At 39.5% G+C, this 19955-nt stretch overlaps 1 protein-coding gene across 1 annotated transcript in view; it reads left to right on the forward strand.

Moving 5' to 3' along the window:
- The window catches only part of DPP4 (dipeptidyl-peptidase 4), a 42525-nt gene that overhangs the window by 2376 nt on the left and 20194 nt on the right, over window positions 1-19955 (forward strand). Inside the window, 11 exon segments of the mRNA XM_010569541.1 lie at window positions 113-197; window positions 8280-8378; window positions 8950-9044; window positions 9164-9238; window positions 11206-11258; window positions 11359-11431; window positions 12588-12708; window positions 13142-13302; window positions 15217-15320; window positions 18805-18963; window positions 19092-19140. Coding sequence (XP_010567843.1) covers window positions 113-197; window positions 8280-8378; window positions 8950-9044; window positions 9164-9238; window positions 11206-11258; window positions 11359-11431; window positions 12588-12708; window positions 13142-13302; window positions 15217-15320; window positions 18805-18963; window positions 19092-19140 — 1074 coding nt within the window.

Genomic DNA, 19955 nt, shown 5'->3' on the forward strand with positions numbered 1-19955 from the left:
CCCCGCCGCGCCATGCAGGTGGGTTAGGGGGAGAGAGGGCGGGGGGGCGGCCGCGCACGCGGGCCCTGCGCGGCAGCGGCTGCCGCCTGACGGGACTGACTTCTCCTTGCAGACCTTCCTGAAGTGGCTGCTGGGGGTCCTGGGGGTCGCCGTCGTCGTCACGGTCATCGCCGTGCCCCTGGCTCTGCTCACCGGCGGTGAGTCCGCGGCGGGGCCGGGGGGACCCGCAGCCGCGAAGCCCACTGCTGGGGGGGGGAAGTTTTGCTGAAAGTTGAGTGCTTCGGGGAACGGGGTCGATAGAGCTGGAGGTCCTGGGAAGCTGGGAGGCACTTCGTCAAGAAGGTGTCTCACCTGGGAGGATGGGGGGCCGGGGGGGCGTGCGCGCGTAGAAAGTCCCTTGATTACCGTGTGAGCTGAGAAAGTATTATTAGTTATAGGCATTATCGTTTTCAGCATTTTCCTTTCCTATTGCAGCTGCAGGCTGTAGAACCAGCAGTAAAATGCCAGTTAGTCAATTTTCCTGGGGTGCATTGAAGAGATAAGATTATATTCCCTCTAATTTGCTTTGTTTGCACAACTTTTGCTGACATAATTGAGTGAAATTATATGCACAGCACAGTTACAGAGGTCAGAAAAGTAGGAAGAGATCTGGAATGCGGTTTTGGACTCTGATCGGTTTGTACTTTCTGGGTCGTCCTTGTAGCTCTGGATGTTAATGTGAAACAGCATGGAATCCTAATCAAGCAAAGCATTGCTTCCAGCTGGTAGGGCAGAGCTGCAGGTTAATCACTCTTTTTGTGTTCTTACGGTTAACAGCCGAGCAGTTGTGATACCTAGAATTCAGCACTGCAAACTCTAAGGAAACAAAGTGTTTTTTCTAGACTAGAGCTTTGTCTAGACTCGTGAGGCGCACCCCAAGAAGTGTGAAAATGTGTATGTTGATCTTGACAGCATGTTCAGAAATGAACACAGCAATTGCTTATGTGCACAGAAAGTTCTGGTGGTTTTTTTGTATGTCAGTTAAAGGGGCAAAGCTTGTGTCACTAGTGTTCAAGTGGCATAATTTATGTTAAACTTTTTTGCAATTCAGCTCTGTCATTATTAATATCACAATCATTAAAAACTAGATTTTCAAAGTCCAGATATCTGAATGACATATCTTCTGGGTTAAAACTTGCATCAGTGGATGCTGCCTCGCTTTTCTGTTATTTTGGGGCAACTTCTTGCCACTTATCTCAAAAAAGCAGATTTGGGGGGTGACAGAAAATACTCTTAGTTTCAGAAGTTGGGAAGAGCAGGAGAAAGGGTCATGATAACGTATCAGATGCATGTGTGCAGGCATAACACCTAGTGAAAGAATTCAGTATGCGGGCCTGAACTCTGCTGAAGAGTTGGTGCTTTTCTGCCTTAATGCTGCTGCTACATCTTACTGAAAATCAGATGGGTTTTCTTCTTTCATAAATTGTAGCATATAAATCCTTTTGCTGTAGAAGTGGCTGCAATTCAGAATCAGTCATTGAGTTATATAGTAAATAGATTTTACTTTAAAGAGGCACTTCTGTTAAATGACATACAGAATACCACCATGCTGTCAGCCTTGGCTTGCGTCATGTTGGTTGTAAAAGGGTAGGGCAATGCGTCACTCTTTTTACTGTTGGCTCAAATTAATGTGTGAGAAATTACCTAGCACGCCCAGGTAGTTCACTAGGCCTCTCTGGATAAAATAAGGATTGAGATGAAGAGGTGCCAGTTCAAAAACTTGAATTCCTATCTGTTCCCACATCAGGCCAGCAGTAACATCTGAATAACAACTGTGACCATTACAGTTCTGGAACTGCAGAGTGCTTTTGAATTTTTGACTGAAGGGTGCTAAAGAAATGTTTTCTCTTAGCTGAGAGTATACAGGTGGTGCACTTGTAATTACTCCTTTATAGGTGAGACCACTTAATCACTGACGGTTTGATTATATGACTTTCATGAAGGGGCATCCAGGTCAGCTGAGGATGCCTCCTGGGTCAGTCAGTACAGGTGCTGGCCTGAGTACAAAATGAAAGGTGGCAAAATTGAGGGGTGGTGGGGAGCAGTTCACATGACTGTGACTATGTGAAATCATAGTCTGCTCGGAAAAAAGTCATTGTAATTGCAATCAAGTCTTTATTTCATGCCAGTGGTTCAAGCATTGTGCAGGGAGTGAAAATGATGATTATTGATAGACACAGATAATTTTGAGTTTGGATTTCTTACCTTTGGCCTGCTGTTCTTCTCCCCTCCATGCTTCTCAATGTACTTTAATTTCTTAAGCTTAGTAGTCATGCAGCACAGAATTAGTTTGATAAATGGGCTTCAGTGCTGGGAAAGGTTGTGAAATTTTGCCACTCCAGAGGAGGTCTGGCCTGTTGGCTGGACTGTAGGCCTGGCAAGTGGAACTTCTGCTTTTTCTTTTGCAGCTGTTTAGCACGGGCAAATGCTGCAGACTTAAATTTGCAAAAGGGTTCCCTAATTTTGGGTGCAGCTCTTCACTATTTACCTTGAGGGTCTTCAGCCAGAACTGTGTACAAAATTCTATATTTTTTGTTTATAGCCACTGCCTATTTTGCTACCTTATTTTACATTTAATAACTACATGGGACTACTTGCATCAGACAGTTTAATGTCAAAACAGTCTTGGGGCTTGTATTTGAAGTCTGTTGGTGAAAGCATTGTTATGCTTAGAGGAGCTAATCAAGAGGTGACTACAGTAGCAAGTGGTTACCCTTAAAGCATGAGTATTTTCCAAAAAACTGTGGTCTGTCCATGATTCACTTCCCCATTTACTTTTGCTTCTCCCATTTTTTTTCTCCTGTAACTTTCTGTGCAAAAGGCAGATTGAAACATCCAGTGGCCATACACCTTTACCTCTCCTCTAATAGCAGTTCTTGTTAGGGCCAGCTGGGCAGGAAGGCCAGGAGCGAGAGGAAGAGTAGCCAATGCTGAGAGCAGGAAGGAGACAGTGCAGTACCTAGTATCATTCTGCTGCCATGAGCAAGTCATAAGCAGCCTTATAGTGGGGGGTCCTATACAACTGTCTGGTCACAAACCAGATTCCTTTGCCCAGAGGTCTAATTCTCCAAGAGTGAGATAGTCACTAAATGAGAAGGCTCATCACTGTCATGATTACATGATACTATGTGTGGGCCTCTGTGGTCTTTTGATAGAAATGTGCCTGGAAGAGGTGGGAAAAGCACAGCAAGAGCTGGGGAAGTTAATGACCTTAAGGTGCCTGAGGGTACTCTGTGAGTCTGATGCCTAACTGATCTATTGGGTATTACCAGTGGCTGGTAGAAAGCTACTATAAATACAGATAAGAGTTACTGGCAGCAGGAATCCATAAGTTCAGGTTGTCATCCTGGATTTGAAGTTGGCGAATGTTGGGACTGCTGAGACAGCTTTGTGCTTCAAGGACTCAAGAGAGGTGAGGTTGCAGATCTTCCTCACAGCCACGTTAATGTATAACTGAAAAGGAATAAAAGTCTCTGAAAGGCTGTCATCATTGTTCTGTTGGGGATGGTCCTATCTGCAGTCTTCCCTTGTTTATCCTCTCTGCATTCTGTCCTGAACTAAGCAAATTTGTGACTGGGTGGTGTGGAGGAGTATCTATTGCCAATGTCAACACCCTGCTTGCAACTGAACAGTATGTTTAAAATACAGAGAGGCTTCTGGCTGATAAACAACCATCATATTGGAAGACCTGTGCCATAAGATGAATGAATCTGGCAGCTGTCATCTGTCACGGTTTTCTTGGGATTAAGGGGTCCTGTATTATTCCAGTCTCTGAAAGGCATTAGGTTTAAGGGTGTTTAGGGAGAAAGCTAGAAAATCTGTAAGGGAATTTAAATCTATGGATCAGAAATTGATCTTTGAAGTAGAACCTCTTTGAATCTATATTCAAAAATTAAGGTTTAGATAAGAATCTTGACTCTGTGTGGGGTTATTTTTGGAGAACTGTCACATAAATGGTGAGCAGCAGTTAATTCCAGTAACCTAGCTTTGAAGGACTTCGAAATCATGGCTGAAATTCTCTCCAAAGTTGTGTTGGAGATACAGTAGGTTAATTGCCTTGTTGTGAGTATGCTGTAGACTTGTCTGACCAAACAGTCTTTTGGCTTGAATCAAACTGTTCTAACTATTCTCTTTTCCCCATGTATTCATGCACCTTGCACTGCATTACAGGATCCTTGTAGTCTTCATGTTATGTGTGGGTATATTACTTTTTGAGCTAGTGAAGGAAAAGATAGCAAATGGAAGTGTTTTCCTGCTATATGTCCTTGACTTCTGTAACTGTCATTTAACTCGTTTATTTACCTTAATACAAATGTTGAGTAATGTAATACAAAAAAATTTACCAGCAGTGGATTCCTATCTGTAGAACACTTCCAGTGTTTTTATTTCCTTGCTTTGCATAAGATAGGGAAAATTTAAGAGGGACTCTAGAGCTATTGATTACAAAGTTAATGATTACCTCCGTCTGGGGAGATCTCTGCAGCCCCAGAGAGTGATACCTGGGTGAGCTGCCCTGGGAGGTGTCGCGGTGCTCACCCATTGGTTATGGTCTCTCCTGGATACCCAGTGGCCGATACTGGGTATCAGGTGGGATTCTGGGTTAGGTGAACCTTTGGCCTCACCCAGCACAGTAATTTTTTACTTTCTTCTTTGCTGGAAATCCATTTCTGTGCTCTAATTGTCACATCTCAGGCACTAACTGGGGGCTTGAGTGTAGGGGGGAAGGTTTTTGAGTGCTTTTTTATGCACGTTGGAAGAGAAACGGGAAGAAGGTTTGGAAAAAATAGCCTGAAATGTCACTTACTTTTCTGACTAACAACTGAATCAGTCAGATTTCCCTTCTTGCATCTCTCACGCTGCTCCTAAATTACATTCTTAGATTGCAGATCATTCTTGCTCTTGTTCTGCTGTCACTTAAAAAGGGTGATACTCATTCACCTTTTCTGATTTTTATCGTTTCTCTATCCCTTTCTTTCTCATTACTGCTGAGCATCATGCTTGTACTTGTCTTTCCGTTGCTGTGGTTCTTCCAGTCTCTCTGGGTAGTGGTGAAGATGCAGCAAAGGTTCTGTTATTACTGTTTTTATAGTTTTCCATCACTTTAAATTGGCTACATAATTTCTTGCTCTTTTTTATTATGTGTGGAAATTAGTAAAATGTGCCTTGACACTGGGGAATAAACAATACGTATACCAAAAGTAATTTGTCAACATCTTTAGGTTTTGGTATGGTGATTTGTCATACCATAAACCTTACACAATAGTTAACATCTTGTTTACTTTACACCTTACACCTACAGAAACTGACTGAATTTTTCTCTTGAGAAAGAGTAACATATTAAAAAAAAAAATTCAAAATTGAAACAAAACTGTTTGTCAACTTCATATGAGTACTACTTATATAAAAGGTTAAGAGCCTTCTCCCCAGAAAGACCTACATATGTTTTTGCTGTTGTAACAGGGATATTATAATGTAAATATTTCCAGCATATCATTATGACAGTGGAAATACATATATGCTGTTGGGGGTGAGAATAGGGTAGAGATGAAGAGCTAGTCATTTGGAATTTAGAAAAATAAGTCTGTCTCTGGAATAGTCAAAAAAGAAAAATAGCAAGAAAATTCAGCCTTCACAGCCTCTCTGAGGAACCTAAGAGTGAAAGAAGCTGTTTTGCTAAAATATGAACATACATTGACCTGTATCCAATCTTCAAAGCCAGTAAAATGCTCTTGAATGTCAGCTACTTTATTTTGCAAAATAAACATGTTTGACACTTTTTTCAAATGGAATCTGAACAAGAACCAAAATGCAGAATTCAATGTATCTTGAGTATCTTTGGTCGGTGGCATAGTGTGGTTGAGTAAGAATATACTGGTAGTGGCCTGTCTCACAAATTAAGAAAATACTTCAACTGGGACTTTTATGGCTATACCCTTACAGCCTGGCGTATGTTTTCATATTCAGTTACTATGTGGAAGGTGTTGACAGAAAATGAAATTTTAATTTTATACACAGCCAACAAATCTTAATAGTGGCCTGATTTTTAGTAATGAGACCTCAGCAAAATATGTATGTCACCAGGGGGAAAAACATTCATCAGTTTGGAAAAATCCCTAAACCTGTTCATCAGCCACCTGTCTTAAATTGCTCCTCCTTTTCCAAGAGAGAATTTTGTTGCTTTCTGAAGCCCCTCTAATTGAAAATGACACTTACTCAGTTAGGAAGGAGAGAAGTGATATTTCCAACTAGACAACTGTGCATGAATATCAAATGCACACTTGTTCATAATCCATCAAATTAAATATTCAGTTAATATAGAATAATTAACCTGAGGAATTAATATTCTCATGGAAACTTAATGAGCAAGAAATCTAGACTAGTAATTTTTTAGAGCGGTCAAATTTCAGGCAGAATTGAGCAAGCAATATTTTAACATTTGCTGAGCATCTTAGACTGAAATAATTGTTTGTTATGGCTCTTGACTTTTATTGCAGCAATGGCTGTACAGTCTGTGCTGTGTACATGCAATGTGCTTATTGTTTGGAAATAAGAGTAAAACTGTGATAGCTAATATAAGTATCTTCTTGCTGTGTTCCAGACGTCTCGTGTATTTAACCTGAAGAAAAATAACCTGAAAAAATTATTGTGAGATGTTATTATGTGGGTGTGTCCCCAAGGACTTTGCACTCTTTTTCTTCAGCATAATGAAAGAAGAGGCTGTCTGTTTAAAAGTATCTGAAAGACTGGGCCTCTGAGAATTGACAGGGCCAGGTTATTATCTTGGTTGATCAGTCACCACGTCTGTACTTGAGTGTTTTTATCAACTGTTTTTATCCTAGGTCTTTTGATTTGCACTGGTAGTAACAAAAAAGAAATTATTTAGCCAGATGAATAAAAAATTGTTTCCCTTCTGGCCTGTGTAGATTTGTATGAGGATAGTTTTTTTGTTTTCATTAAAAAAAAAAAGGATGGGGAGGAAGCAGGGAGAGAATCACATACCTGAATTTAAAAGTTGTAGTCTTTGTTTTCAGAGGAAAAGATCACGAAGACTCACAAGCAGATGATGTTATTATGATTATGATGATGATTAGTATTATTATTATTACCACCTTTCAGACTTTGGAAAGAGTAGCTTGTGCACTGCAGCCAGTAAGAAAGAAATATTTTTCATAGAAATTGACCACAGTGTGCTGGAGCTGATGACCAAACTCATTAGTTTAACTGAGTTCAAAGTTTCACTTAGTCTTTTCATAGTAATTGAGTACTTGGCTTTAATTTTGCAGTCAAAATAGTAATGTTGCAGTAAACATTAAGATACCTTGGTGAAAAACACATCAAGAGAGAGATAAATATTTAACCAGTTATTTCATCATAAGCTTATCAGTAAGCGTTTGGGGTTTGTGGTTTTTGTCGGTGTGTTGTGGTTTTTTGTTTGTTTGTTTGTTTTTTGTTGTTTTTTTTTTTAGATCAGACCTTCCCTGAAAATTTTACTGCTCCTCAGATTTTTTGAGACATTTCTGAAATTTGAGTTTAATGATAAGCAGATGATTCCCAGTTGAAGGGTTCATGAACAGGAACAGCAGTATTATGGAATATGTAGTAAAGTACAGCAGCTGCTTTAATTTTAGGGTATCTTTCAAGATCTGTACATCTATTCACATGGATGCCTCATTTCATTCATCTGGACAGCCTTGGCTGTCCAGCGCTCTCAAACATGAGCATGTACGTCTCTGCTTTGCCTGATCCACCCCACAATTGATGTCTGATGTAAATACTAGCAGTCAGGGCTCTGCAGTGAAGTTCCCAGAGTGAGCCTAGGGGGGGAAGGCACTAAGATCGCTTTTCAATTTTCGAGGAGTACACATATGCGTTTCCTGAGATAAGAGTGCCAGCGGTCTTCTGTTTATTTTTTGTCACTTTTGTCACAAGGTATTTTCATTTACTCAAAAGGTAACAGCTGTTGTGTACCTTAAAGTAAAATAGCAGCAGAGAAAAGGCATCTATAATTTTTACATGAGTTTGTTGAGAGATCTCACTGATACCCCTTTATTTTATGCTTGCTGAATTTATCTTGCAGTAAAGCTATAGTGCCTTCCCACTACTAGTACTTTAGAGCTGGTTAGCTAAAACACATCAATAACCAGCAACAAAAACCCACTTATTTTAGTAGTTAGGTTAAGGAGCTGGGGTGGAACAATTTGCAGTCACATCAAAATCTCTCTTCTGTCTCTTTCTTTCAGAAAGTACCTCTGAGCCTGATTCACGAAGAACATACACTCTACAGAATTACTTGAACAATGACTATAAGCCCAGGACACATAATTTGCAGTGGATTTCAGGTAATTAACTTCTACGTACAAAATTAATGTCAAGAAAATATGGTACCTTCAGTAAACATGTATCTTCATGCTGAGGTGACTATTGTATCCTGAAAAAAAGTTAAATTATTTAATCGTGCCATTATAGAAAGGTGCGTAACTCAAAGAGTTGTGATTTTGTTGTGGGGGGTTTTTTTCCCCTTAGATACATGTTTGCATTCATGGCAAGCTATATTCTCCCACTGCTAAAAGAGCATACTTACTTCTATGCTTTTTTGTAGAAGCATGTTATCCTCTGAAGTGTGCCAGCTTCCTGTGCATCAGGCTATCAGGGAACAGGAGGATACAGGGCGCTTTTCCTTTTGAATATGCCTAGTGCCCCAAGGGAAAGAGATGCCAGAAGGCGGTGGCTGTGAGTTCACTACTTCGTGAATGTTCTTGTGCTATAAGCATCCTTTCATTACAGAAGTGGCAAACACAACATGGACCAGATTTTTTAATTTTACTTCGTGCTTAAAAACATGAGGGGGAAAAAGTAGTGACTGATGAGCATTTTACTTATTGTTTATTAGCATCTCTCTTGTTCTTCTAGGAAATCAGTATCTTCACAAAACAGCTGATGGGAACATCCTACGTATCAATGCCGACACCGGAACATCCTCAGTAATCTTGTCAAATACAACATTAGTACGTTGACTTATGTATAATATATGCAGATGTTGGGAAAGTTATTGAATTTAACACTTTGTTCTGTGCATTTCTTTGGAATCAGTGCTTAATGTGCTCCCTTTGCCTTTTGTTGACAGGCTGAATACAAGGCAACCACAGTTACATTGTCTCCTGATCAAATGTTTGCTCTTCTGCAGTACAACTATACAAAGGTACAAGTGCACTTTACTTCTCTGAGGATGAAACTGGGAAATAAAGGTTTGGGAACAACTGAGAGGCTGAGAGAATGTGAGGGAAATGCAGAAGGATGGATGGATGAATGAGGTGGATGTCTCTAGGGGAACAGTGAAGTTGAGCAGGCAGGAGGAGGAGAAGAGAGACTGGTACTGTCTGTGAGCTTGGCAGAAGAGATATGACTGCCTGAGAAAAGAAGCTGGATTAAAAAGTGGATGGAGAGATATCACAAGGAGAGTGAGGCTGGATGGTTCATCTGAGAAGACAAGCTAGGAGAGTAGATAGGCATGACTGCCCAAGGAGTTGTGTGGGTAAGGAGAAGTGATAAGTAGATATGGTTGTATACATACGCTTGTACTTATATGCTGTGAATATATAGGGTTGTTACAGTGTGGTGTTAGGACATAAGAATTTAAAACTGAGGTGTATGAAAAGCAGCATGTGCATATAAAAGACGACTGTCCTCTTGTGCTTGGAGTGGACTTGGGTGTCATTGTCCCCTACTGTCAGCAAGCACATGAAAAACCTCCAGCATAATGGCTCATCCTGGCCTGGTGCTGAACCATGCAACAAAGGTCAACCTGCATTTATGCCAAGTGGCATGAAAACCTGACTCTGTGTGCCAATTGAGGACAGTTACAGAAACCTAATGGAGGTGATAATTTGCCTTACGGCGTGTGCGTCTAGAAGCCAGTAACTTTGTTTTCCTTTTTTTTTTCTAGTGAGCTGCCTGTTTTGGTTGTAAAAAGCTCAGTGCTGACTTGTGCAATGTACTAATGCTCGAGCACTGTGTCACTGACTTCTGTCTATGTGTTCTGGCTTTGCAGTCCAAGAATGCCTCTCACACTGTGCCAGCCACAATCCGTGCACTCAGTCATCACTTTTTTTTCAATTTTAGCTTTCTTGCTAGGTACTAAGCCAGTTAAGTTTTGTCTTTCTGAATTGTTCAGAATTGTTTGACTTTTCACTGCATCATTAGTGGCCACAAAATGCCTCATGTTTTTCTAGCCACCTTAGAGATCCCCTCTACTCGTGATTTATTGCTCTATAGTATTTTTGTTTGTTGTAGTCATTAGAGTTAACTTTATTTTAATGCTGAAGCAAGATCTTTTAACCTTTATATAATAGTGTGATTGAAAGTTATGTTATTATTAATCTTCATTGCAAGAAAACAGAGTAACAAAATGAATCATGAGGATGTAGACACTTCTTATGTAATAGCCATCTGGTTGTGTAGTACTAAGTTATTGTTTTATATCTTCGTACAAATCTTCAAGAACCATCATAGAAGGTAGCTTTATTGTGGCATGTCAACACCGTGGGCTAAATCAAACCTCTTCAGCCCCACGTAGTGAGCACTTTTAAATGTATCTGCATTATCATCGTCATCTTTCTCTCTGTCAGTGCCCACAGAGTGATACAGACTTCAAGAGGCAGGTTTCTGACAGAAAGTCTTTATTTCTGTGGCAATATGAATGGGAATAGGTCACCCTGGAACTGGAGGAACTGCTACAGAAATACTGCTGGGGCTTGTGAGGACTACTAAACAATAAGATGCCAAGTTAAATAACATAGCATGGAAAATGAGACAGAAAACGGCAAGTGCGCCAGTAAGGCAGAAGGAGGAGAATTAACTGTGCATAGCTACGATAGTCTGCCATGTAGCTACAAGGATATTTGAAAATCTGCAACATCTCTGGCCTCTGTATCTCTGTCCTTAATCAGTCAGTGGCCTCTGTCATAGTATTTAAGCGATGATCCCAGAGGGGTGGCAATTCTTTAGTCTTTTCTTAAACCTTGCAGAGATTTGTTACCCTTGTACACTTATTGTGTTCTGTCTGTGTTAAGCAAAACCGTGAGGAGGGTTTCCGAGGTAATTCGAACTGTAAGAGATGTGAATCCTGGTGAAATTTATTTTCTTAATATTAAAATAATTCTTTTGCAGTTGTGGAGGCATTCCTATACAGCTTCATATCACATCTATGATTTCAATAGCAGGTCAGTAATTTTTGCACGAGACGTAGTTTTAACATTATTTTGCAATGAAATGACATTTCACTGATTTCTCTTAGCTGCATTTTGTTTTTGTTTTTTCCAGTTCTATCTTAGATGGCAAACTACTACCTAATGATATACAATATATATCCTGGTCACCTGTTGGTCACAAACTGGTTAGTAAAGATAAGTGAAACTTATATAAACAGTTGGGTTTGTACATATGACATGGAAGCTCACATTGTCTGTACCCTTGAGGTTTTGGGACTTTCCTACTGCTAGATAAAGTAGCTGAATTAGTTTCCAAATTGACTACTGTTGCTGGAAAGACTCCAAAATCCCTCTGTGTGTTTTGTTATTTAATGAAAATGCATTCCTCAAAGTAGTAGTGGCCCCAGTAGTCATGCAATGCACAAATGCACAGGAACTTCATGTTTTTACAGTTGCAGAAAGTAGCTCATCGCTTTCAAAAGCAGCAGCATTACAATTGTCTACTTAATCATCACTGTGATTCTTATCTCCTAATTATACCATAATCAGTGAAGTTTTATTTGATGGATGCATGTAGCAGGGATTAGAGGTTCAAAATCTCTCTTGTGTTCTTTCCCACTGTCCTTTTCTTCCTCTTCCTCCTCCCCAATCCATGGCAATGGTGACAGCCACTGTGTCTGCAAGGCTTGTGCATTCCCTATGGTGAGCATTGGATATGACTAAAGAGCTATCACAGGAGAATGTGGTGTTTATTCTTATTGCTTGTAGTATAGGGATTATAGAGCCCAACCACAGAAGCAAAGGATGTTGAAAAGAGCTTTCTGCATATCAGAGCAAAGCTCTGGAATAAAACAGTGTTGTTCAGTTGTTGCAGAGGAAAAATGGGGGTGATTAGAGAGTCAGGCAGGTGCCAAAAACTAGAAGAGTTCTGAGCACTACTGAAGTAATGCACCATCTTTGCAGATCTGTTGGCAATGCTGAGACCCCCATCAATGTTTTACCAAAGTACTGGTAGTTTTCTGTGAAAGACAAATTAGTGAAAACAATTCCTACTGAAGATAAGTTCGTATCTCAACAGAAAATGTATCAAGTTTTGAAAACCTTGCTATTCAGTAATCATGTCATTTATCATAGCTGACTGTTTTTTGCATCTAGGCCTGAAGTTAGGTTGCTACACATGATTTGTATTAGTAATTCAAGTTTGTTAAGTATCAATGATGTTTGGTGAAATGCAGCTTTCAAAGACAGTAATTGTCATCTGATGTAAATTTCCCAGTAGATGATGCAAAGGAAGGAAGTAGGATTTACTCTAATAGTGATTTTTATCACAATGTTTTGCAGGCGTATGTTTGGAATAATAATGTTTATATAAAAGCTTCACCAACAGCAGAACCTGTGCAAATCACTGAAAATGGAGTAGAAAATAAAATTTTCAATGGAATACCAGACTGGGTTTATGAAGGTAACTATGTCAAGCATATTTTACTTTGCATTATGATGTAAAAACTTTTGTTTTACTGTAATTATTTTATTATAACTTATCTCATTTCTTATCATTGGAAAATTCAAAATAATCTAAGTCTGTATTTTAACGGAAGCCTGTATCCTTACCTGAGCTTAATACCTGGCTAGTGTGAGGATCTAAGAATGGAAATGAGTTCACCTAATTTGCAGAGCATCCCTGGAAATCATGATGTGTGAATTAGCTTCATATGATAGATTATAAGCATTGATCTAATGTCTCATTTCAGAACCCCAACAAACAGTCTGCACTTTGGTATCTGAACTTAAAATTAAAAAAAAATCCCACCTATTAAAAACTAATGAGAATAGTGCCTAGGATAGAAGAGCCAACTTATCAGTTTTAACTTAAATTGAGTTTGCATCTCTTTCAGAGGAAATGTTTGGCACCCATTCTGCTCTCTGGTGGTCTCCAAATGGCAATTTTGTGGCATATGCAGCATTTAATGATACAGAAGTTCCTGTTATAGAGTATTCCTTTTATTCTGAGGACACCTTGCAGTATCCAAAGACCATTAGAATCCCATATCCCAAGGTCTGTGTTACTTACTAAACATCGTTGTTCTGCATTTTCATTAAGAGAGTAGTCTTATTTAATCAGTTTCTGGTAATGAAAATATTGTCTGTCTCTCCTCAACAGCTTGCTGTGATTACTCTTTTCTGAAGTCAACAGCATCTGGCAATGTTAAAGTATTTTATTATCTCCAGGGAAAAGCAAAGAGCAAAAAAAAAAAACCTATGATTGAAGGTTTTGTTGTTTCACCAGAAAATTTTGAGGTAGCAAGTAGATGTTGAGATAAAAAAAGCTCTTAGGGAATTGAAGTTGTACATCTGCCAAATGCTTTGTACCATTGTGTTAGCGTTGTGCATGGTGTTGATAATGGAATCTTCTTCAAATAATGTAGCATTTTTAGTTGTTGGATGCTTCCTATATTGGGATGAAGGGGAGGAATCTGCTGATGGAGTTTCTTTGCCCACACGTAAAGTTCTTAGCTGTGAGAGTGAAGCCTTTATTGCATGCAGCTCCTTCTCCTCCCCCTTCCTCTCCACGTGACTTTGTGCCCACTGCTTGTAGCACAGTTGGGACTGGACTAAATGGTGTGAGAGTCAGAGTCCAATACGCTCCAAACAGGTTCTTTCAGATACTGCACATGTGGAGGGCTTTGTGTTTAATACAGATTTAGCTGTGTGAAGTTATTTGACATTACATGGGATTTTGATTTAGCAGAGCGATGCGGCAATGCACTTAAGACACGATACAAGTTACACTTAGAATACAATTGCACTATACTGCTGAATCGCAATACAAACATGGTTCTCAATGCCGATTTCCATAATATGCTTGCTGCCACAATGCTAGGCTTCCCCACTGCTGGGAAGGAATACATGAGTTGAAAGCATCTCAAGGCCATCACTTTCTTCAGTTCTTTTTGTTCATCATTTGGTTTTTATGCTCTGTGTTGGGCTGAGGCACCTATATATCCCCCCTGCAACACTGGTCTGACCAGCTCAGGAGGGTATTTTCACTCTTGATTAATGGGGGCAGAACAGCTGATACAGCCGACTGATCACTCAACTGATGATAACTGTCTGGTGGAAAAGCCGCCCTCTGGTCCTCTTTGTGTCGAGTTCAGCTTTCTGTGCAGCAGCCGTGGTCAATCACTCGCTACCCTTCCCAAGCTTCAGGAGCGCATGGCCTTTGCTCGTCCCCTTGCAGCCTCCTCCAGAGGGGTCACTGATGCTCACAGCTGGGCTCATGGACAGCTGCAGGTGCCCTGGCCTGAGCATGGTGCTTGGGAAGAGACCTAGGTGTGCAATGAACTGCCAATTTAAATTGCACCTTTTATTATAAACCCCACTTGTTTGGAATATTGCTGACTTCTCGAGGTGGGTCAACTACAGCTACCTAACCATTACAGTGAGGACTTGGCTCGTTAACTTCTAGAGAAGAAGCTCTTACTGACACAGTTACATTGCTGTCGGTAGCACTACATTAAAAGTAGTGGGGTGTGTGCTGCAGTCACATCTTTGATTGTGGTATGGGCAGCTGTTATATGATCACTTAATGTGAAGTATCAGTTTTCATAAAGAAGCACTTTTCTGTCTGTTAGCAATGGATTTGATTCACTGTTAGGTACTGCGTGTAGCATGTAGGACAAGATATGGTCAAATACTGCTTTGGGTACAGCAAGCCCTGCGTAGTTATGAATGTTTCCAAATGTAGTAGTCTTTCTTAGGTAGAAACACATAACTAACACTTTCATATAAAAAATACAAAGGATAATTTATGTATCGATCTTAAGAACTGCATTTAGGAACTTGTCTTTTCACATGTTTGAAGTTGGCTGGTTCTACCTGACTGTAGTAATTTCTTCGTCTATAGTTTCAAATGCTTATTTCACCAAGAATATTCTCTCTTCAAAAGTACAATGAAAACTTCTATTTTTAGGCAGGAGCTAAAAATCCAACTGTGCAGCTCTTTATTGTGGATACCAAATTGCTTCCTCATTTCCGCCCTGCTGAAATTTCTCCACCTGCAGAAATAAAATCAGGGTAAGAAATTTTGGTTAAATGTTTGCTTGTTTCTTTTGGTGGGAGAGGAGGAACTTTTATGTGTGACCACCCTATATTCAGTGTATATGGCAGTTTTTCCTAGTTATGCAGCTCTGGTAGCAACAAGATTTACCAGAGAAAATCTGCACAGAGATTATCCTCCTAGTGATTATATATAGATGGCATATTCCATGTATGTTATATTCAGAATGTGACAAGTTCTTGGCTCATCACATTCAGTGGAGTCTAACTATGGTGAAGTCATTTCACAGTACAACTTTAATATGAGCAAGTTTTGGTATAATCAAATTATAATATATGTATTCCAATTCACTGGAGGCGGGGGAGGGAACAAAACAAAACCTCAATGGTAAGTGAAGATTTGATTTCATTGGAAGCAGACTCCTTGCTAAGGCAAGGTATCATGGTTGTCTTCAGATTTATACTTAAAATGTTTGTTTTCTTTGGAAACATGGTGAAAAACAGCACCTCTCACAGTAAATGGAAAATTGTATTTCTCAAAATGCCACTGGAAGTGCACAACATGATATAAATGTATTTTGTATAGAGCAGCTAAATTGATTTAAAATGCATGCACACAGAATTTGATATCCCAGATCTTGGGTTTTGTTTTTTCTTTTTAACAGTATTGTTGAAATTTTGTAGAGGTTTGCACTTACAAACATGATGGGTATAGAAGCACAGGTTATACTGATAAACTTCAGAAAAAACAAAAGAGGTCTGTTAGCTAGTGCATAAAACCAGCATTTTGTGCGTGGTGGCCAAAAAGCTGTAACTGGAATATCAGTGCTATTCCGTTTTAGTCCTCACCACAGTGTAACTAACATCTCTGTGCAAGTTTTTATGAATATGTTGTTCTTCGTCCTTTCTCTACAGTAACACTGCAATAGCTAGAAGTTGTATAGCTGTTGTTTGCTGGTTTTCTCCAGAATTTCAGTGCCTCGGAATTAAAAGCCCTTTATGTTTTGGTCAGTTCTGGTTAAGATCTCTGCTGTCTTAGAGTTATGTTTTATCTTTTGTTAACACCTAATGAAAACTGAACAAGGCTGCTGTGTGACCTGGGGAGAATAACTGCTGTCTACCTTCCAGCCTTGTACCCATCTGGTTAACACAGGCCTGAGGTATATGGAGTTGATCCATTTTTAAATTAATGTAACACTCTGTGTATCAGGATTAATACAAAGTTAAACCAAGTCTTGAATGATGAATTCAAGGATCAAAGCTTACTCTTTCTCCCAACGGCTGATCCAAATAATGGTTAAGCCTCAGCATGTGTGTCCTGCAAACACTGAGGTGGCCAGAACAAGTCTTGGGGAATTTTGCAAGAGCAAAAGTACATGAGTAGGAAAAGGCAAGTGATGTGCAATGTTGCTGTTGGGTAGTTTTGCTCCTGGAAGCACAAAGTAATGAATATTTGCACAGTATGTGTATTTATACCACTGTATGACAGGAAAAGTTAATTTTGGTGGTGGAAAATTCTATTTTTACTTCTTTGGAGCTAAATTCTGAGTAAAACTAAGTTTGAATTGGAGGCATACCTCACTCCATCTCTTGCCTGGGTGGGGATTTTGAGGGGCAGTGCCCTGCAAATGGCTGCCTGTTGCAGCACTATCCAGAGCTCGTTGTATGCGCAGCAGTTGTACCCCGACGTTTGAAGGGGGGCACAGTGCATTTCTGTTCCAGAGGAAAACCTTTATTATTTGTCAAGGAAAGCTGCCAAAATCTGGAATGGCTGTGCTTTGCCACATAAGAGGGTAGATGAAGCTTTTTGCACGAATGACCAGCATGAAATCCATACAGCGTTTAAACACTACTTTTACCATCATGGGTGCAGGGGGCTCCTGTTGGCTAACAGGAGGATGAAGGCAATGGATGCTTCCTGTCTGAAATGGTCTGTCTTAAAAATAAGTTGTCTTTCAGAGTAGAAAGCTCCAGAGGGTGATTGCAGGAATATCCCTTCTCAGCAGCAAATGAGGAAGGGCAATGCAAAACTACTGTACTCTATACTTGAGTTAATGTGGATAGTTAACATTTCAGGGGTCGTTGAAAACTGAAGGTGCATTCCTAGTTCTCTATCATAACCTTAAAATATTTATTATGTTATAATAACAGCATAACAAATAATTTTTGGGGGGTTTTTCCTTGTACAGTCTGTCTTGTCTGATGGATGATTTATAGTCTCCAGAATTGTTAACTTCTCCCACTTTGAGGGAACAAAAACTGTGGGGCTAATTCCCCTTTTACAAAACAAGGGAAACCACTATTATAGGTACATGAAGAATGGCAGTTTCTTTTTTTTAAACAAGCTCCTGCAGAGTACTTTTATAATATTATTGGTCTAAAATATACTGTTTGAAGCCAGTGACAGTAGCAATTAAATGACCTACCAACTTCCCAGTCAAATATAAATGCAAAAATAGACCTTTTTCAAACATGATTTCTAAACTGCAATCTAGAAATAAACCTGAATGTGGATGGTAACCAGTTGGCATATATTTTTAATCCATCCACAATAATTGTAGTTTTTTTTTTTTTTTTTTTCCCCCCCCCCCCCCCCCCCCCAAAATGATCACGAAGATACTCACTCTCATCACAAAACTTCCCACATGTTTTTGTTAACTAACTTTGGGGAAAAAGGGAACATGAACTTGGAACTAAGTCAAATGTGCAAATTCCAGTTAAAAATGTATGCTTGCCTTGGAGGGGAGGTTTGTTTTATTTTAGTTCGTAAGGCTTCTAGGAGATAGGAGGGATCTAAAATAGGAAAAGACGAGTACATCTAACAGATCATAATGGTAAACAAAACCAGTAAATTTTATGTGGTGCCTTTTTAAAATTAATATACAGGAATATTCATGAAAATTATATTTTTTTCAGATACTCCAGTTCTTCATATCAACTAGTTGGTATTTTGAAGATGAAAGTAAAATATTCAAATAGTAATACCTGTTCTTGGTATGATCTCTCACTCTATTTTAACTAATGGAAATAAGTACTAAATTGAACAAAGATATATATCACTCAGAAAGTGCTTACAAGTGACCAACTTCAAGCATCTAAGGATAAGATTCCAAAATCTAAGGCCCATACAGCTTAATATTCAGAAGAATTTCCTCTAGATGCACAGAGCACAAGATTTATGAACAGTCTGGAATAGCTATTATTTTATGCATTAGAGGATCGTGATCTGGCTGTTAGGATTTAATTGCAGTCTTTCTGGAAGCGGGTATGTACAAACCATCTAATTCTTTATTGAATGAATGAAGATAACCAAGGCATCTACAGCAGCAAAAACAATTGACAAAAAAATGGCTCAGTTAGGTTTGCATCATTGTTTATTGTTGAAGAGTAGATTGAAATGAAAATAGCTAGATGAGTCTCATTCAGTGAATTGCTGAATGCTGTTGTATAGTATGCTATTACAGAGAGGATTTTAAGTATCTAATGCTATTGCTGTTTTCAGGGATCATTATTTGAGTGTTGTAACATGGGTGACAGATGAAAGGATCTGTCTGCAGTGGCTCAGAAGAATTCAGAATTTTTCAGTCCTCACAGTCTGTGACTTTGAAAGTGCTACTGAAAATTGGACATGTCCACGGGTAAGAAAAAATGAGGTGGGAGAGTTGCAATGCTTGATAAATGAAACTAGAAAGGAGCAGAGTATCTCTGAATGTTTATCTTTGTAGAAACATAGCCTGATGTAAAATAAACATAATTGTTGTGGGATTGTTTGTTTTTTTTCTTTCTTAGGAAAAACAACTTACTGAAGAAAGTACAACTGGCTGGATTGGCAGAGTGAGTGTTCAATTTCTAAAACTGCTACCTGTTAATAACACTGATAGTTAAGAAAATTTCACGTGAGCCTCTTGCCAGTTGCAATGCCTCTTGTGTGCAGGCCTGATCCATTCACTTGTTGCATTTTACATGTATAGGAAAAAATGATCTCAAATGGAGCCACTATGCCACCCCGCTCCCGGTTTTAAGCTTTTGTGGGTACGGGGTTCTGAACTCCCTGGCTGGGCTGACAGTGCAGCAAGGGCTGGAGCTGTAACTGTGTCCTCCATGACCTGTGCATCATATTCAGCTTGCCAAAAAGCGGAGTCCTTCCAGATTCCTTTTTAATTCTGACCTACTGCTTCGGTAGTGGTAGGTAGGGGAGTGCAGGAGCCAGGATTCGGAATTCCCTTTGTTATGGGGGAGTCATCAGCTATGCTGGTTTGGCTGCTCTCCAGTCTTCCTGCCACTTCAAGAATGATCTAGGGGATAAAATGTATTAAGAAGTGTATCCTATAACCTTTGAATTGTATTGGAAGAAAGGCATAGAGGACAAAAGTAATTTTTAGTGTTTCAGGTTGCAACAAACTATTCCAGATTCTCCTTCAGGGTTTTTATTTAATTATTTATTTTTCCCCCGCTCAAAATATCCATTGAAGAGAACTGGGGACAAGATGTGTATAACTGACCAGATTAAAATTTTCATATGCTTCTGCCAAACCAGTTGCTACTGTTTGGATGATGCTTTTCAAGCTGCCTCTCAGTCCTTTTGTACATGGTAGAGAGTAGGCACCTAATGAACTACACAGAAGATCTGGGGGAAGTGAAGCAGAGATGCAA

This window comes from Haliaeetus leucocephalus, unplaced genomic scaffold (assembly GCF_000737465.1).
Source record: "Haliaeetus leucocephalus isolate CR32 unplaced genomic scaffold, Haliaeetus_leucocephalus-4.0 Scaffold1, whole genome shotgun sequence".
Taxonomy (NCBI): domain Eukaryota; kingdom Metazoa; phylum Chordata; class Aves; order Accipitriformes; family Accipitridae; genus Haliaeetus; species Haliaeetus leucocephalus.